Source organism: Punica granatum, chromosome 8, assembly GCF_007655135.1.
Source record: "Punica granatum isolate Tunisia-2019 chromosome 8, ASM765513v2, whole genome shotgun sequence".
In the NCBI taxonomy this organism is placed as follows: Eukaryota; Viridiplantae; Streptophyta; class Magnoliopsida; order Myrtales; family Lythraceae; genus Punica; species Punica granatum.
The window spans coordinates 23,436,239-23,454,903 of NC_045134.1; the positions used below are offsets into that span (position 1 = coordinate 23,436,239).

Below are 18,665 nucleotides of genomic sequence, written 5' to 3' on the forward strand. Positions count from 1 at the left end.
CTAATGTGGGTGTTAAGAGAGGGAGTTTCTTATTTTTTTAGAAACTATATAAATTAAACTGATTATATATGCGGTTTCTTGAGAATTTTTTTGGTAGATGAGGTTTCTTAAGAGTTAATAAGGTTTTTAAAATATAATGAAGTTTTTTTTTGGTAATTCATTTAATGCTTTTGTTATAATAATAGATGTTTGAAAGTAATTTTGAGTACCATATATTTTTTGATGTGCACCCTGATTATATAATAAGTCACGATACATCATAATGATTTTATTCTTATTAAAAACATCAAATAAATTCTTTTCATATATTTCAATATCCTAACAAATATCGATTGAGAAAATTGCTTTATAAAATAGAACATAGCTTTACAACTATTAAAGATAAAATTTAAACAAAGAATAAACATAAATGAGCTTCCACATCATATATATTTCAATATCCTAATAAATATCGATTGAGAAAATTGTTTTATAAAGTAAAACATAGCTTTACAACTATTAAAAATAAAATTTAAACAAAGCATAAACATATATGAGCTTCCACATCGTATAACATATATTAATCAATATACCATATAAGAAATCTAAAATTTTTTTAGCAATTAAGACTATTACTATATGTCAAGATTATGTGTTACATTGAATATTATATAAATTACAATCACAGAATTATTGGTTAAATAAGTTTTTACCCGTGGCAATGTGCGGGCACATTGTGCTTATTTGATAATAATCTTAAACACAGAGACACCATCTGAAATAATCTCAAACTCACACATGTCAAGCAATTGCCCGTCAATGTCCGTCTTAAACTAAAACTACAAGGCTCGAGACTGGATTCGAACTTCGGAAGTTATTCGAGCTTTGTGCCTGTGGACAGAGCGCCCGTACTAGCAAGTATCCTTGATAAGATTGCCCTTGGTGAGAGTCTCCCTTGGGTCCGTCAAGCCACATGGCAATTTGAGAGATCTGTAGGACTCTCCCGCTGGCGAATCTCTCGAAGGAAAGACTCACTCAGCTGTTGCAGCTTGGCAAAAGCTGACTTTGACTCTTTTTTTTTTATAATTAATGATATATGGCATTTGGGCACCCAAAGGCTAGATTTTTATTATTTTTATAAATTTATATTTATAAAAAAAATACTATATAAATATCTATTTTCCTACTACAATTTCACTCCAAATTATCCTCTCTAACTTCAATTTCATCCTAAATTTCCTCCTGCTCGTTCTTGTTCTTCGATCAAAAAATTGTTGAATCCAAATCAATTTCATCCTTTCGAATTTTATAGTAATTATTCGTAATTTAATTATTTAATTAATATTACGATTTATTAATTAATAATTAATATTATTACTTATTAAATATTATTAATTAATTTTAATTATTTTGAGTTACATTCATTAAATGAATATAAATATATATGTGGGCCTCCATCAGAGATTTAAAATCAGATGCTGTGAATGGAGTGGTAAGTCTCTCATTTTGTTGAGTTGGTCTCTGTCTGACATAGCACTAATGTGACAGTATGAGGCTCAGATCAGAGATTCAAATGAAAAACCTAGGGTGGAGTTAGTCGAAGCCCTCGTATCATTTTTTTTTAGCTCACATCACTAACAATCAACGACCACCACCATTGGGTTGTCTGATCAACCACCCACCCACTACTTGTTTTTTCCTCTTCTTTTTTTATTTCTTTTAGCTTTTTATCCATTAAAAAAGGAATTCATTCTTTGCATTTTAGTCAATTTTTTTCAGCGTGCATCTTGGTATCAAGAAGTCTAATAGCTCCCGATTAATTCAGCCGAGCCGAATTGACCCATTAAAGGGTAAATATCTCCCAATGTAGATTTTCTCCAAACATTCCAAGTACTCGAAAATAAATTATATTTCCCTAATGGAAAAATAGCCTAAAAATTCAATTACTTTCCTTAAATTTCATAATCTGCCAACTTCTCAAATTTTGGCATGAAAAATCAAAACGATTATTTCCATTTCCCTCATTTACCAACCCGTTAACTTTGGGCGTAACGGCGCTGACATGACCGTTGACTCCGCCTATGTGGCAGATAGAAGTCCACATGAAAAATGGGATATCCTATTAACTTAAAAAATCAAATAGTTTGAAATTTTTTATCAGTCTACCAAAATATCAAAAATTCTCTCTCCTATCTTTGTTTCTCTCTCCTCTCTTTCTTCTCTCTCATCTCTCTCTCATCTCTCTCTCATCTCTTTTTCTATCTCATCTCTGTCTCATCTGTCTCATCTCTCTCTCATCACTCTCTCTCGACTCTCTCATCTCTTTCATCTCTCTCCTCTCCCTTTCTTTCAACTCTCACATCTCTCTCTTTACTCTCTCACAACTCTCTCTCATCTCTCTCTCTTCTCCCTCTCTCTCAACTCTTTCTCTCTCCTTTCTCTCATCTCTCTCGACTCTCTTTCCTTTCTCTCGACTTTATCCCATCTCTTTCCTTTCTCATGATTCTCTCTCTTCTCTCTCACTCTCTATTCTCTCTCTCGACTCTCTCTTCTCTCAATCTCTCCCCTTTTTCTCTCCTCTCTCCTCTCTCGACTCTTTCTCATCTCTCTCCCAACTCTCTCTCCTCTCTCTCTTATCTCTCTCGCCTCTCTCTCATATCTCTCCCCTCTCTCTCCCCTCTCTCATTTCTCTCCACTGTCTCTCGACTCTCTCCTCTCTCTCCTTTCTCTCATCTCTCTCGACTCTGTCTTGTCCCTTCTCTCATCTCTGAGAGAAAGGAGAGAAAGGAAAGAGTCGAGAGAGAAAGAGATGAGAGAGATATGAGATAAAGGAGATAGAAATGTGAGAGAAGAGAGAAAGGAGAAAGATGGGACAGAGTCAGGGGAGAGGGGAGAGAGTCGAGAGATAGAAGAGAGAGTTGAGAGGGATGAGATAGAGATGACAGAGTGTCGAGAGATAGGAGAGAGATAAGAGAGAGGACAAAGAGTGATGAGAGAGAGTTGAGAGAGATGATAGAGAGGAGACAGAAGGAGGAGAGAGTGTCGAGAGAGAGGAGAGAGGGTTGGGAGAGAGATGAGAGAGAGAGGAGAGTTGTCGAGAGAGAGAGAAAGAGAGGAGAGGAGATGCGAGAGCGCAAAAGCAGGAGAAAGTGGGGAGAGAGAGATGAGAGAGAGGAGAGAGAAGGGAGAATTTTTTATGTTGTGGTAGATTAGAGAAAAATTTCAAACGATTTAATTTTTAGGTTAAAAGAATATCATTTTTCATGTGGACTTCCATCTGCAACATAAACGGAGTTCACGGCCACGTCAATGTTGTTAAGCCTAAAGTTAATGGATACGTAGATGGGAAAAAGAAATGTTTTGATTTTTCGGGTTAAAATTTAAAATGTTGATAGATTGAAAAATTTAAGGAAATCTTGGCTTGTTTTTGCCCTTTCCTAAAAGCATCTAACCGATTTAGATGGTGAATGTTATAGAGGAGTGGATTATCCCGCGATCTAAACATGCTATTGAGGGACGCAAAAGATTCTCAAATAAACGTGGGGGTTTATTTTTGCGAATCTTTCAATAAACCAATCGATATGGACAAAGAGTGTGTTTGTTTTTTAAAAAATTTTCAACTCAATTTCACTCCACTCCACTTATCTTTAATTTAACATCACAATCATTACATTTTTCATTTTTAAAATTTTTTAACCATTCAATTCAATTTTTAATATTAAATTCTTTCAACTATTAATTATTTTTTAACAATTTAATAACATAATTATTACTTAATTATTACTTTCTCTCAATTATTTATTAATTGTTCACATTTTTTCTCATAATTCAATAATACAATTATTACAAACCAATTAAAACCAAACGGCGAGTCCCTTTTTTCTCACTCAGTCCCTTTCTCATTGACTCCTCCTCTTCTTTCTTCGCAGTTGAAGTTGACCTCTCTTCAACGCCATAGCTACTGAGAATATCACAAGAACTTGCCCACTTCCGCCTTTCCTCCGCACACACGTACACACATACATACATACATACATATATATATATATATATTATATCAGCCATTCAATTGGGTTTTTCCCCTGCTAACCAATTCGACCAATTGCATTGTGTGTTGGTCTCTGTCTCTGGGGGGGGGGGGGGGGGGAATTGGAAGAGAGTTTGGGACATGGAGAAAGCTCTCAACAGACAGAGAATCCTGCTTCAGCATCTCCAACCCACTTCCCATTCTGGGTCCTCTTCTCAGACCCAGGAGTCTGCTAACTTGTCTGTAAGCTCAAAATCTCACCTTTATGATCATATTGGCTGTTGTTCTTATGTGGTTTGTTGGGATCATGCGTGGTGTGATATTGATGGCTTCCCCTTTAAGGGAAGTCTCCTGCCTGAGAATCTTTGACCCAGGTTGCTCATAATTAGTGAAGTTGTGCTTATGCTGACTTACATGATAGAGAATTGCATGTATTGGTGGGTAATGGAGAGTATTGAATGGTGGGTAGCCCAGCACGCTAGAGTTAGGAAGCAGTATAGAATTGGGTAGAAGTTCATTAGAGAGTAGATAGCAGCTCGTCCAGTTGTAATCAATGCATGCCTACCAAAAAATTTTGTAATTTATGCATTTTACTACTGTATTGTATTATGGTATCAGAGCAGAGCACCTTTATGGCCATGATCTTGTTGTTCTTGATCTTTCCTAGGCGTTTGAACATTCCTCACTTCAGTTCCTGACTCTAGTATTACCGTCCCTTAGTGGGTATTATGCAAATGTAGGGAGAAATCAGATATACAGAGGTTTCAAAAATTTATCATATATAGGACAAACTGCTTTCAGATTGCTGTTTCGGCTTTAGCTTTAGTACTGCAAATTGTCTGTCCTGTACTTTGTACTTCTAGATGGATTGTGAGTAATGAATCGGTTGGTCAATGGTCATAACAGTAAAACTCTCTTTTTATCCTGGTCTTAATGAACAACACATGGTTTTTCTGAATACTTTTTCAGTATTTTTCGTGTTAGGCTTCAATATGTGCTGCAGGAGATAATGCAGCTTATCATAGAACTGCGGCTTTTGGGGATGACATTGTTATTGTGGCGTAAGTCCCTTGCTCTGTAGACCAAAAAATAGCAGTTTATTCTTAATGGTTTCCTCCTCTATGAATTCATTAATTTGAACTTGTCCAACAGAGCATATCGAACTGCAATTTGTAAGGCCAGGCGTGGGGGGTTCAAGGATACTCATCCCGATGATCTACTCGCTCCGGTCCTTAAGGTTGGAGTCTCCTGTTAGATTTTTGTGGAGGCCCATATCATCTTCTCTGGTTTCTCCTTGTGTATCAATTTTCTACGGGCGGCTTTCTCTTTCTGTTTGGTTTTTGTGATTCACAGGCAGTGTTAGAGAAAACAAATACGAACCCAGTGGAGGTGGGGGATATAGTTGTTGGTACAGTTTTGGCCCGGGGCTCACTGAGAGCGACCGAGTGTAGGATGGCTGCATTTTATGCTGGCATTCCTGGTATAATTTTCTCCCCTCAGATGCTACCTTTTACGATATTTTCTAGAGTATGCTTTGGGAAATTAACAGATATAATCGAAATTCCAAACTAGAACCATCTATCCTAGAAGCATAGACTAGTGGAAAGTTTTCTTCTTTGAACATCTGATTAGACAGCAAAAGGACATAGGTTAATGTTTGATTTGGTCATGAACCAGAGACGGTGCCTATTAGGACTGTCAACAGGCAATGCTCATCCGGCCTTCAAGCAGTTGTTGATGTTGCCGCCTCCATAAAAGCCGGATTTTATGACATTGGTAAATGGATTCTAGATATATATTATTGGCTTCTTGTGAAAAGCATCAACCCTTAACTTAATGATTCAACTGTCTGATAATCAGGAATTGCTGCTGGGCTGGAATCAATGACTGTAGATGCAATTGGCAGGGTTCCAAATTTTAATCCGAGAGTACGTTCATTTTCACTGGTACAATTAAAGTTGGATATTGACTTAGGAAATGATTTAGATTGCTGAACGTGATTTCAATTACAGGTGAAAATGTTTGCTCAAGCCCGGGATTGTCTTCTTCCTATGGGGATCATTTCTGAAAATGTGGCTCAGCGCTATGGTGTTACTCGCCAAGAGCAAGACCACGCTGCTGTGAGTTTTGAAAAGAATCCACTAATGTTTTTCTTTTTTTTCCCCCTAACTTATCGAAAAAAAGGGGTTAATCATGCCAAAAATCTTGAACTTTGACCGTTTTTCCAAATCTAACATCAACTCTCAATTTTCTCAAATCTAAGTAGCAATTTGCCACATTAGACCAAATATAGTATCCGTCTCAGATTCCGTCACGTTTTTTGACATGGCAAGTAACGGCAGCCGATGTGGCCTGACTATTTTTAAGCTCTAATCAAACAACGACACATCCTTAGCGCACATAGTTTTTTCTTCTTTCTTACTCTCTCTCGCACGCACAGCACATCTCCTTCTCCATCACCATCACCATCGCCATCGCCATCTCCTCCTATCACCATCTCCATCACCACACCAGCAACTTCATCATCTCCTTCTCCCTCTCCTCATCTCTGCTTTCATCCCTCTCCTCCTCCTCCTCTGCTCTTCACTCCATAGCCACCTTCACTCCCCGTCCCTCTTGGCTCCTTGGCATCAACAATCCACCACACATCTCAGCCTTCCCCTTTTTCTTCCTCTTCATCTGCCATTCATTATCCAGCTCCCTCATTATCATCCTCGTCTCCTCGCACCACTGTCTTAGCCACCTCCTTCCTCCATCACCATCTCCGTCACACTGCTTCCTACCTCACCTCAGGGGTTGACGGCCAACGGGGGGAGCCCCCAGCTGGGTTGGCCCCCTCCCCTCTCCCTCTGTTTTTCGATTCAAAAACAGAGGGAGAGGAGAGGCGAACGGCCTAGCTATGGGTTCCCCCGCCCCTCAGTCCCTCAACTGCACTGCTGACGTCATTTCCTTCTCCTTCCTCCTTCCACGACTTGATTCCTCGACTCGGCCCCCAAGAATATGGGGTCAAATTTGAAAAATGAGAAATATTAGGGTCTTCTTAAATAATCAAGTGGGATCGTTGGTCTAGGTGTCATTGTTTGATTGGAGCTTAAAAATAGTCAGGCCACATCGGCTATCATTACTTGCCACGTCCCAAAACGAGACGGAATCCGAGACGGATGCTATACTTGGTCTAACGTGGCAAGTTGCTGCTTAGATTTGAGAAAATTGAGAGTTGACGTTCGATTTGGGAAAACAGTCGAAGTTCATGATTTTTTGCGCGATTAACTCAAAAAAAAAAGGTTTTCATCTTCTCATATAGAACAAATGGATGGAAGTTCTTTCTGGTCTCAAAGTGAGAAATCTCACTACCACAATGGGCACAAAAACACAATGGATAAGAAAACAAGGAAAATTGGATTTTACAGTATGGTTTATGATTCCATGTTTCTGATGAAGTGTAATTGGGCACGTTTATTCCAGCTCCTGTAGAAGAAGAAAATGCAAAATTAGGATATTTTCTTAGTTTTCCACAGCAACATCGACCGCTCATGTTTATATCTTTTTGTCAATAGGTCGAGTCTCATAGACGAGCTGCTGCTGCAACTGCTTCTGGCAAATTCAAGGACGAGATAATTCCAGTCACAACCAAGGTACCATTGTGCATATATCTATATCTCTCTCCCGCTATATATATATATATATATACAAATAACAATCATTTTTCTGAGGTTGCTTTGATTATAAAATGATGTAACTGCTTGATTTTATTAGTAGCTCATGGACCCAAAATCTGGAGACGAGAAGCCTGTGACGATTTGTGTGGATGATGGTATCCGAGCAAACACGAACATGGCAGACCTAGCAAAGCTGAAGCCTGCATTTAAAAAGGATGGAGCCACAACTGCTGGTATATTATTTGCAAGCCACTTGAAATTTTGAAACTTCGGCTTTATCAGAATCGTTTCTTTGAATGTTGAAATCCTGCCATGATGTGATGCATTCCGATTCATTTGTTATGTCAGGGAATGCTAGTCAAGTGAGTGATGGAGCCGCTGCTGTGCTGCTCATGAAGAGAAGTATGGCTTTACAGAAGGGACTCCCGATTCTCGGTGTTTTCAGGTACCTCTTCTTTTACAAGAAAAATATTTCCTTGTTGCAAAATTATGTGCCAGAAAGGCGGATTTTTTAACACTTCAGGAATAGCTTGTGATGTTTATTAGACTAAAGAAAGAGTTAGGAGGAATGAAATTCAAAATCCATAGTGTGGAACTTTTTTTTCCGTTTGCGTTGAACGCTGTCTTGTGGATGTCCTCTAGGAGTTTTGCTGCAGTTGGTGTGGACCCTGCTGTCAATGGGATCGGTCCGGCAGTGGCTATTCCAGCTGCAGTGAAGTCAGCAGGGCTGGAGCTTGATGATATCAATCTCTTTGAAATCAATGAGGTAACCATCCTTTTCTCTTTCCTTTTTCTTTTTCCCTGCCAACATCAGCTTACAAGTGCCCTGTTTTGTTAGTACTTTTCACTCTCTCCTATTTTCTTGTCTCAGGCATTTGCATCTCAGTATGTTTACTGCTGTAAGAAGCTGGAGCTTGACTCTGAGAAGGTCAATGTCAACGGAGGCGCGATAGCTCTCGGGCATCCTTTGGGCACTACAGGTACTCGACTACTGTATATTGATTAAGTGTTCAAAAGTTAATGCAAGTTAGTCGAGAAAAATGAATGAATGGAGAAAGGAATGAAGAGAGTACATAGGGAGGGATTATAAGGGAGTCTAAAGCATTGATTAAGCTGGAAATTGCTTATTTGATTTAATTACTCTCGAGCTACTATTCAAAAAGTAGTTTCCTATTATCATTTTCCACGGTCATTTTTCCTGATGGCCAACTTCTAAGAAATTGATCCATTGAAATCTAAACAAACACGATTGAAAGTCTTATGGCCAGTGGTACGATGGATATGATGAGCGAGTTGAAGGGGTCGGATTCTTTTTCCCGTTCCTGTCATACCAGTTTAATGGTGTCCTGTGAGATCTCATGCTTGAGATGAAGCACTGACGACTTACTCAAACTTACATTTCATAATTCTATTTGTTGCTCAGGTGCTCGGTGTGTTGCAACTCTACTGAACGAGATGAAGCGTCAAGGAAGAGACTGCCGGTTCGGGGTTATTTCCATGTGCATAGGTCTCTCTCTATCTCTCTCTCTATATATTACATTATTTCAATTCCATCAATAGTCTATCTCATTCCAATTGGATCTGTCCTTTTCATTTCCCACGACGATAGAACCCCCCTTATTATGTTGGGACTCTGCAGGTACGGGAATGGGTGCAGCAGCTGTTTTTGGTATAGAATGAAAATCATCACAAGTTTAAAACTAGAGTAACGCGGTCAGGTTAGGAGCTTAGGATGATGTCACATGCTTAGTCTGGCCAGTGGCATCTGACTGGGAGGAAATAGCATGATTCTTAAGATGACATGCCATTTCCAATCGATTTAAGGACCATTTAAGATTTTCCATGACATAAAAGATAGGTTCTTGTCGGTCCAAATTTGTGATGTGATCCATGTCCATGAACACCAGCAAGTTTCCACACAGGCAGTGTATTGCATTAAATGACAGGCAACAGACTCAATACTGGAATTGCATGGGCAGCATGTATATCATCGCTCGTCAATATTCGTGATCAGAACACTAAGACCTCAAGTCCCAAGGGTTCATCCTCAAACAAGCAATTTCCTATTCCATACTTCGATTATAACGTAATCCAAATGGTACATCACGATCAACTCATCTTCAATTCTACGAACGATTTGAAGAAAAGGCACAAAGAAGAAACAGAAAAGGACGGAAGGAGCCACCAAAGGCTTCCCCTTGCCACCCCCCCGGGGCCCTTAGTTAGTTGATGCTTCAACTGTAAGGTATGCAGAACCCTGAGACCTGCAAGGCACCAAGCACAGGCCTCGAGGAATGCTACCGATAAGCCTTAAATCTGGCCATAAGGGATTCCTGGGGCATCTGGTGGCAGTCAAACCCTCAACCTCAGAGTAGACTCTGGAAAGGGAGGTGAGGTGAGTACTTGATTATTGCACCAAACATTTTGGGCAAATTTTAGCTCTTATAATTCTTACTTCATATCTTATCTTGGGCATAGTGTGCTCAAAAGCCAGGGCTTGAAAGTATAGCAACATATGCAACCACAGGACTTGCAGTGCAGTATAGTGAAATTGTACAATCAACACAATTTTTGAAGCAATTGGATTGAGAAAAGGCTCGCCTGGTTGGAAATACAAGGGCATCCAACATACCAACCAAAGCCTCGACAGACATTGGCCTTGTGCCACAAGTTTTGAGGATGATAAAGTTTCAAAACTAGGCGATTATTTTCAGATCAACATATACGCGGGATGCCCATAAACAGCACCAATAAAATGGCACAGGATGTACACTTCATATTTAAAGAGCGCGACAGTCTATTCAGCACATTCTCAACCACCCTTTTCTTATACTGAATGTTAAAAAGCTACATTTTGCAGCCTCTCCCTCTTCATTTATCTCTCGAATGGTGATCATCTATTTCTACTAACGAAATTAAAGGGCAGTCATTTTCCATGGGAACCCTTCAGTTTTTCCAAAGAAAAATCCCTCAGCTTCTTGTTAAAAATCATGACTAAAATGAAGAAGTTTCAAGAATGAATACAAACACACACAACTGATTATATTTAATTCTGCCCACTGAAATTCGATAAATCTCACCCAATCCACTCACAGACCTAAGATTTCACTCTGCCGACTCCAGACTCCCATTCCAATACGATATATCAAATGCAACATTAAACCCTAAAATCCTAAAACCCAATCCGTGCCTGACCTATCAAAGCTCAACCTTGATCGCTACTCCATATCCAACTTCAGAGACTTATGTTTTTCGTCCCCAAGATGTTGCAGATGCTAAGGCAGCTGGCGATTGAGCAGTCCGAACTAATTCCTCATTGGATTCTAACACTCCGTTTGGTTTCACAATTAAAATCACAAAAATTTTAACTCTTAACTTTAACTCAACACACTACACAATTATTTGTCCTTTTCCACAATCAAAATCAAAGTTACTTTAACTCTGAAATCAAACGCACCATAATTCTCTTCCAACTTCTTTGTAGGATTCTTTCCGGTTGAACCGAATAGAATTCGCCCTTGTGGGACCCGACCCAACTTGATACCTGAGATATTATGTCATGACCATGGTTATCTGGAGATATCTAGGTATATTTGTGGGATCCGATATCGTATCTATAACCACTGAATATAAATAGACAATTCCAGTGAACGTACGATTGATTTGACCGACAAAAAGAGAGTTATTGCTATCAAACCTCAACCTTGAACGCTACTCCATATCCAACTTTAGAGACTTATGTTTGTCGTCCCCAAGATGTTGCAGATGCTAAGGCAGCTAGCGATTGAGCAGCACGAACTAATTCCTCATTGGATTCTAATTCTCTTCCAACTTCTTTGTAGGATTTTTTCGGGTTGAACCGAATAGGATCCGCCCTTGTGAGATCCGATCCGACCCGACTTGATACTTGAGATATTATCTCATGACCATGGTTATCTGGAGATATCTAAGGATATTTGTGGGATTCAGTATCGTATTTATAACCACTGAATATAAATAGACAATTCTAGTGAACGTACGATTGAAAACTTTACCTTTTAATTGAATAGAAAAAAAATATGCGATTAGGAAAGTTTTATCTTTTAATGAGTCAATTTGACCAGAAATTGAACTAGTCAGGATCATTAAACTTCACGATGCTAAATGGTACTCACCGAGAAAAAAAATTCTTTTGAAATACTTTTATTCATACGAACGAAATTGAACTAGCTTAATGAATGATGATATGTTTATGGCACTAATAAATCCCATAATTCCATATATCAATATCTTGGGATCAAGTCACTCCCATTGTCACTCGACCTTCCTTCGCCATTGGAAATGTAGGGTGGTGCTTAATCTAACACAATAACCTGCAATCCCAACAAGCATTTTCTTTTAATAAATTGTCTTCCACACATGGCCGAACTTAAGATATTAGGATTTGAAACCCACAAAAATATCCGATAAATTAAGATCAAACCGACCTCCGAGCAGATGTTAATAGCCAACGGACAACACCAATCTTGTTGAAATATTTTCTTAACGTTCCTAAATATAAAATAATGATATTAAAATTTGAAAAAAAGCAGTCATATTTCCATTGTCCTTTCCCACCATAACACGTCTCACTTTTAACCACCACCCAGCTTTTTTCAACTACCCAAAAAATCTCCATACTCACTCACTCACTCTCTCCTCTCTAACTCCATCTCACTCACTCACTCTCCTCTCTCTCTCTCTCTCTCTCTTCAACTCCCTCAACTCTCTCTCCTCTCTCCTCTCTCTCATCTCTCTCTCTCATCTCTTTCTCTCTCTCTCGACTCTTTCTCATCTCTTTCCCAACTCTCACTCCTCTCTCTCTCATATCTTTTCCCTCTTTCTCAACTCTCTCTCCTCGCTTTCCTCTCTCATCTCTCTTGACTCTCTCTCATGTCTCTCTCCTTTCTCTCATCTGTCTCGACTCTATCTCTATCCACTCTCTCATCTCTGAGAGAAAGGAGAAGGAGAGAGAGAGGAGAGAGATAAGATAGAGAAAAAGAGATGAAAGAGCGAGAGAAATGAGATAAATATGAGAGAGAAGAGAGATGAGATAGAGTCGAGAGAAAGGGGAGAGAGTCAAGAGAGAGGGGAGAGTGTCTAGAGAGAGGAGAGAGAAAGGAAAGAGAAATGAGAGAGAGGACAAAGGGTGATGAGAGAGGGAGATGAAAAAGAGTCGAGAGAGATGAGAGAGAGGAGACGGAGAAAGGAGAGAGTGTCGAGAGAGAGGAGAGAGAGTCGAGAGCGGAGAGAGGAAAGAGGTGAGAGAAAGGAGAGAGAAAGAGAGGAGAGAATTTTTTTATTTTATGTTAAATTGAAGAAAAATTTCAAACTATTTTAATTTTTTAATTAAAAGGATATCTCCGTTCGATGTGAATTTTCGTCCGTCACATAGGCTAAATTATCAGGCTAAATTATCGGCCACGTCAACGCCGTTAAGCCTAGAGTTAATGGGTTGATATTTGGGGGAAACAGAAGGAAATATTTTGATTTTTCATGTTAAAATTTAAAATGTGAATAGATTAGGGAATTTAAGGAAATTAATTGGAATATATTTTTTTTTGGCTATTTTCCCTTTCCTAAAATCATTCTAACCGATTTGGATGGTGATCCAAACATGCTATTGAGGGACGCAAAAGATTCTCTAATAATTAAGGAAAGACGGTGCTGGTCCTTGGGAAAAACGTGGGAAAGACGGTGCTGGTCCTTAGGAAAAACGTGGGGGTTTTATTTCTGCGAAACTTTCAAGAGACCAATCGATGTCGATAATATAATTTGTCCCCTCCCACCATTTTCCCACCCACTCACTTTCTCATTGACGCCTCCTCTTCTTTATTCGTAGTTGAAGTTGACCACTCTTCAACGCCATAACTACTGAGAATATTACAAGAACTTGCCCCCTTCCCCCTTTCACACACATATATTATATATATCAGCCATTCAATTGGGTTTTCCCCTGCTAACCAATTCGATCAATTGCATCTATATTGTGTGTTGGTCTCTGTCTCTGGGTGGGAATTGGAAGAGAGATTGAGACATGGAGAAAGCTCTCAACAGACAGAGAATCCTGCTTCAGCATCTCCAACCCACTTCCCATTCTGGGTCCTCTTCTCAGACCCAGGAGTCTGCTAACTTGACTGTAAGCTCAAAATCTCATCTTTATGATCAGATTGGCTGTTTTTCTTATGTGGTTTGTTGGGATCATGCGTGCTGTGATATTGATGGCTTCCCCCTTAAGGGAAGTCTCCTGCCTGTGAAGCTTTGACCCAGTTTGCTCATAATTAGTGAAGTCGTTCTTTTCTTATTGATGATGCTGACTTACATGGTAGAGAATTGCATGTATTGGTGCGTAATGGAGAGTATTGAATGGTGGGTGGGTAGCCCAGCATGCTAGAGTTAGGAAGCAGTATAGAGGTAGGTAGAAGTTCATTAGAGAGTAGATAGCAGCTCGTGCAGTTGTAATCTATCCATGCCTACCAAAAAAATTTGTAATTTATGCATTTTACTACTGTATAGCATTATATTTATATATATATATAGATAATGGATATACCTCAGGAGGACAAGTGAAGATCATCTTTCTGAATTCCTATTCACGTTATGGTATCTGAGCAGAGCACCTTTTTGGCCATGATCTTGTTCTTCTTGATCTTTCCTAGTCGTTTGAACATTTCTTACTTCAGTTCCTGACTCTAGTATTACCGTCCTTTAGTGGGTATTATGCAAATATAGGGAGAAATCAGATATACAGAGGTTTCAAAAATTTATCATATATAGGACAAACTGCTTTCAGATTGCTGTTTTGGCTTTAACTTTAGTACTGCAAATTGTTTGTCCTGTACTTTGTACTTCTAGATGGGTTGTGAGTAATGAATCGGTTGGTCAATGGTCATAACATTAAAACTCTCTTTTTATCCTGGTCTTAATGAACAACACATGTTTTTCTGAATACTTTTTCGGTATTTTTCATGTTAGGCTTCAATATGTGCTGCTGGAGATAATGCAGCTTATCATAGAACTGCGGCTTTTGGGGATGACATTGTTATTGTGGGGTAAGTCCCTTGCTCTGCAGATCAAAAAATAGCAGTTTATTCTTAATGGTTTCCTCCTCTATGAAGTCATTAATTTGAACTTGTCCAACAGAGCATATCGAACTGCAATTTGCAAGGCCAGACGTGGGGGGTTCAAGGATACTCATCCCGATGATCTGCTCGCTCCGGTCCTTAAGGTTGGAGTCTCCTGTTAGAGTTTTTTGGAAGCTCATATCAATTTCTCTGGTTTCTCCTTGTGTATCAATTTTCTACGGGTAGCTTTCTCATTCTGTTTGGTTCTTGTGATTCACAGGCAGTGTTAGAGAAAACAAATACGAACCCAGCGGAGGTGGGGGATATAGTTGTTGGTACGGTTTTGGCCCCGGGCTCACTGAGAGCGACCGAGTGTAGGATGGCTGCATTTTATGCGGGCATTCCTGGTATAATTTTCCCCCCCTTGGACGCTACCTTTTATGATATTTTCTAGAGTATACTTTGGGAAATTAACAGATATAATCGAAATTCCAAACTAGAACCATCTATCCTAGAAGCATAGACTAGTGGAAAGTTTTCTTCATTGAACATCTGATTAGACAGCAAAAGGACATAGGCTAATGTTTGATTTGGTCATGAACCAGAGACGGTGCCCATTAGGACTGTCAACAGGCAATGCTCATCCGGCCTTCAAGCAGTTGCTGATGTTGCCGCCTCCATAAAAGCCGGATTTTATGACATTGGTAAATGGGTTCTAGATATATATTATTGGCTTCTTGTGACAAGCATCGACCCTTGACTAAATGACTCAACTGTACTATAATCAGGAATTGGTGCTGGACTGGAATCAATGACTGTAGATGCAATTGGCAGGGTTCCAAATGTTAATCCGAGAGTACGTTCATTTTCACTGGTATGATTAAAGTCGGATATGGACTTAGGAAATGATTTCGTTTGCTGAACGTGATTTCAATTACAGGTGGAAATGTTTGCTCAAGCCCAGGATTGTCTTCTTGCTATGGGGATCACTTCTGAAAATGTGGCTCAGCGCTATGGTGTTACTCGCCAAGAGCAAGACCACGCCGCTGTGAGTTTTGAAAAGAATCCACTAATAATACCCCCCCCCCCCCCCCCCCCCCCCCCCCCGGCCCAACTTATTGAAAAAAATTGTTTTTCATCTTCTCATATAGAACAAATGGATGGAAGTTCTTTCTGGTCTCAAAGTGAGAAATCTCACTACCACAATGGGCACACAAACACAATGGATAAGAAAATAAGGGAAATTGGATTTTACAGTATGGTTTATGGTTCCATATTTCTGATGAAGTGCAATTGGGCATGTTTATTCCGGCTCCTGTAGAAGAAGAAAATGCAAAATTAGGATATTTTCTTAGTTTTCCACAGCAACATCGACCGCTCATGTTTATATCTTTTTTTCAATAGGTCGAGTCTCATAGACGAGCTGCTGCTGCAACTGCTTCTGGCAAATTCAAGGACGAGATAATTCCAGTCACAACCAAGGTACCATTGTGTATATATCTATATCTCTCTCCCGCTATATATAGACACAAATAACAATCATTTTTCTGAGGTTGCTTTGATTATAAAATGATGTAACTGCTTGATTTTACATGTAGCTCGTGGACCCGAAATCTGGAGACGAGAAGCCTGTGACGATTTGTGTGGATGATGGTATCCGAGCAAACACGAACATGGCAGACCTAGCAAAGCTGAAGCCTGCATTTAAAAAGGATGGAGCCACAACTGCTGGTATATTATTTGCAAGCCACTTGAAATTTTGAAACTTTGGCTTTATCAGAATCGTTTCTTTGAATGTTGAAATTCTGCCATGAGGTGATACTACCGATTCATTTGTTATGTCAGGGAATGCTAGTCAAGTGAGTGATGGAGCTGCTGCTGTGCTGCTCATGAAGCGAAGTATGGCTTTACAAAAGGGACTTCCGATTCTCGGTGTTTTCAGGTACCTCTTCTTTTACAAAATATTACCTTGTTGCAAAATTATGTGTCGGAAAGGAGGAGTTTTGTAACACTTAACGAACAGCTTGTGATGTTTATTAGACTAAAGAAAGAGTTAGGAGGAATGAAATTCAAAATCCATAGTGTGGAACTTTTCTTTCCATTTGCTCTGAACGCCGTCCTCTGGATGTCCTCTAGGAGTTTCGCTGCAGTTGGTGTGGACCCCGCTGTCATGGGGATCGGTCCGGCAGTGGCTATTCCAGCTGCAGTGAAGTCAGCAGGGCTGGAGCTTGATGATATCAATCTCTTTGAAATCAATGAGGTAACCATCCTTTTCTCTTTCCCTTTTCTTTTTCCCTACCAACATCAGCTTACAAGTGCCCTGTTTTGTCTCTACTTTTCACTCTCTCCTATTTTCTTGTCTCAGGCATTTGCATCTCAGTATGTTTACTGCTGTAAGAAGCTGGAGCTTGACCCTGAGAAGGTCAATGTCAACGGAGGCGCGATAGCTCTCGGGCATCCTTTGGGCGCTACAGGTACTCGACTACTGTATATTGATTAAGTGCTCAAAAGTTAATGCAAGTTAGTCGAGAAAAATGAATGAATGGAGAAAGGAATGAAGAGAGTACATAGGGAGGGATTATAAGGGAGTCTAAAGCATTGATTAAGCTGGAAATTGCTTATTTGATTTAATTACTCTCGAGCTACTATTCAAAAAGTAGTTTCCTATTATCATTTTCCATGGTCATTTTTCCTGATGGCCAACTTCTAAGAAATTGATCCATTGAAATCTAAACAAACACGGTTGAAAGTCTTATGGCCAGTGGTACGATGGATATGATGAGTGAGTTGAAGGGATCAGATTCTTTTTCCCGTTCCTGTCATACCAGTTTAATGTTGTCCTGTGAGATCTCATGCTGGAGATAAAGCACTGACGACTTACTCAAACTTACATTTCATAATTCTATTTGTTGCTCAGGTGCTCGGTGTGTTGGAACTCTACTGAACGAGATGAAGCGTCGAGGAAGAGACTGCCGGTTCGGGGTTATTTCCATGTGCATAGGTCTCTCTCTATCTCTCTCTCTATATATTACATTATTTCAATTCCATCGATAGTCTATCTCATTCCAATTGGATCTGTCCTTTTCATTTCCCACGACATAGAACCCCCCTTATTCTGTTGGGACTCTGCAGGTACGGGAATGGGTGCAGCAGCTGTTTTTGAGAGAGGGGACTCTGTCGATGAGATACAAAATGCCCAAACCATTGGGCACAACAATCTCCTTTCCAAGGATGCTCGTTAGACACAGATTCCCAAGTTGCACGATGTTGTGGTGTCCAACCTAGGATTGTGGGGGCATATCGAATAGAGGAATAGGCAAACAGTTTATGCTGTAAAGTGAATAAACAGCCAGGGAGGCCTGCTCCCGAGGGTGATCTTCATTTCATCAGGACTTCAATTTTTCCAGCAACCGTGTAATGGCTTACCCATGTTGTTTAGTGTTGTTATATATGGAGTATTCTATCTATATACGCTTTATGCTAGCCAATTTGGTATAGAATGAAAATCATCACAAGTTTAAAACTAGAGTAATGTCACAAGCTTAGTCTGGCCAGTGGCATCTGACTGGGAGGAAATAGCATGATTCTTAAGATGACATGCCATTTCCAATCGATTTAAGGACCATTTAAGATTTTCCATGACATAAAAGATAGGTTCTTGTCGGTCCAAATTTGTGATATGATCCATGTCCATGAACACCAGCAAGTTTCCACACAGGCAGTGTATTGCATTAAATGACAGGCAACAGACTCAATACTGGAATTGCATGGGCAGCATGTATATGGTCGCTCGTCAATATTCGTGATCAGAACACTAAGACCTCAAGTCCCAAGGGTTCATCCTCAAACAAGCAATTTCCTATTCCATACTTCGATTATAACCTAATCCAAATGGTACATCACAATCAACTCATCTTC

At 39.6% G+C, this 18,665-nt stretch overlaps 2 protein-coding genes across 3 annotated transcripts; both read left to right on the forward strand.

The window, feature by feature from the left end:
• Positions 1 to 3,942: 3,942 nt before the first annotated feature.
• LOC116188262 (3-ketoacyl-CoA thiolase 2, peroxisomal-like) lies at positions 3,943 to 9,687 on the forward strand. Its single transcript, XM_031517506.1, has 14 exons — positions 3,943 to 4,249; positions 4,991 to 5,067; positions 5,159 to 5,243; positions 5,360 to 5,486; positions 5,684 to 5,782; positions 5,867 to 5,934; positions 6,019 to 6,126; positions 7,564 to 7,641; positions 7,766 to 7,898; positions 8,014 to 8,110; positions 8,308 to 8,431; positions 8,537 to 8,645; positions 9,089 to 9,172; positions 9,305 to 9,687. Exons 1-14 carry the CDS (start codon positions 4,148 to 4,150, stop codon positions 9,343 to 9,345), a joined length of 1,332 nt encoding a protein of 443 aa, XP_031373366.1. The 5' UTR covers positions 3,943 to 4,147; the 3' UTR covers positions 9,346 to 9,687.
• Positions 9,688 to 13,478: 3,791 nt separating this feature from the next.
• Positions 13,479 to 18,235, forward strand: LOC116188261 (3-ketoacyl-CoA thiolase 2, peroxisomal-like). 2 transcript variants are annotated; one of them, XM_031517504.1, is made up of 14 exons: positions 13,479 to 13,822; positions 14,659 to 14,735; positions 14,827 to 14,911; positions 15,028 to 15,154; positions 15,353 to 15,451; positions 15,536 to 15,603; positions 15,688 to 15,795; positions 16,152 to 16,229; positions 16,346 to 16,478; positions 16,593 to 16,689; positions 16,884 to 17,007; positions 17,113 to 17,221; positions 17,665 to 17,748; positions 17,880 to 18,235. In XM_031517504.1, exons 1-14 carry the CDS (start codon positions 13,721 to 13,723, stop codon positions 17,987 to 17,989), a joined length of 1,401 nt encoding a protein of 466 aa, XP_031373364.1. In that variant the 5' UTR covers positions 13,479 to 13,720; the 3' UTR covers positions 17,990 to 18,235. The 2 variants fall into 2 exon arrangements, with proteins under 2 accessions (XP_031373364.1, XP_031373365.1); XM_031517505.1 differs by lacking the exon at positions 13,479 to 13,822 and adding an exon at positions 14,150 to 14,286.
• The last annotated feature ends 430 nt before the right edge of the window (positions 18,236 to 18,665 follow it).

What these genes read in the sequence shown, in the direction of transcription:
- LOC116188262 (XM_031517506.1), top strand. Translation starts at nt 4,148, where the DNA reads ATGGAGAAAGCTCTCAACAGACAGAGAATCCTGCTTCAGCATCTCCAA. An exon ending in ATTTTATGCTGGCATTCCTG is followed by an intron (nt 5,487 to 5,683) that starts GTATAATTTTCT and finishes GTCATGAACCAG; the next exon opens with AGACGGTGCCTATTAGGACT. An exon ending in TTCCAAATTTTAATCCGAGA is followed by an intron (nt 5,935 to 6,018) that starts GTACGTTCATTT and finishes TTTCAATTACAG; the next exon opens with GTGAAAATGTTTGCTCAAGC.
- LOC116188261 (XM_031517504.1), top strand. Translation starts at nt 13,721, where the DNA reads ATGGAGAAAGCTCTCAACAGACAGAGAATCCTGCTTCAGCATCTCCAA. An exon ending in GATGACATTGTTATTGTGGG is followed by an intron (nt 14,736 to 14,826) that starts GTAAGTCCCTTG and finishes CTTGTCCAACAG; the next exon opens with AGCATATCGAACTGCAATTT. An exon ending in GGTTATTTCCATGTGCATAG is followed by an intron (nt 17,749 to 17,879) that starts GTCTCTCTCTAT and finishes GGGACTCTGCAG; the next exon opens with GTACGGGAATGGGTGCAGCA.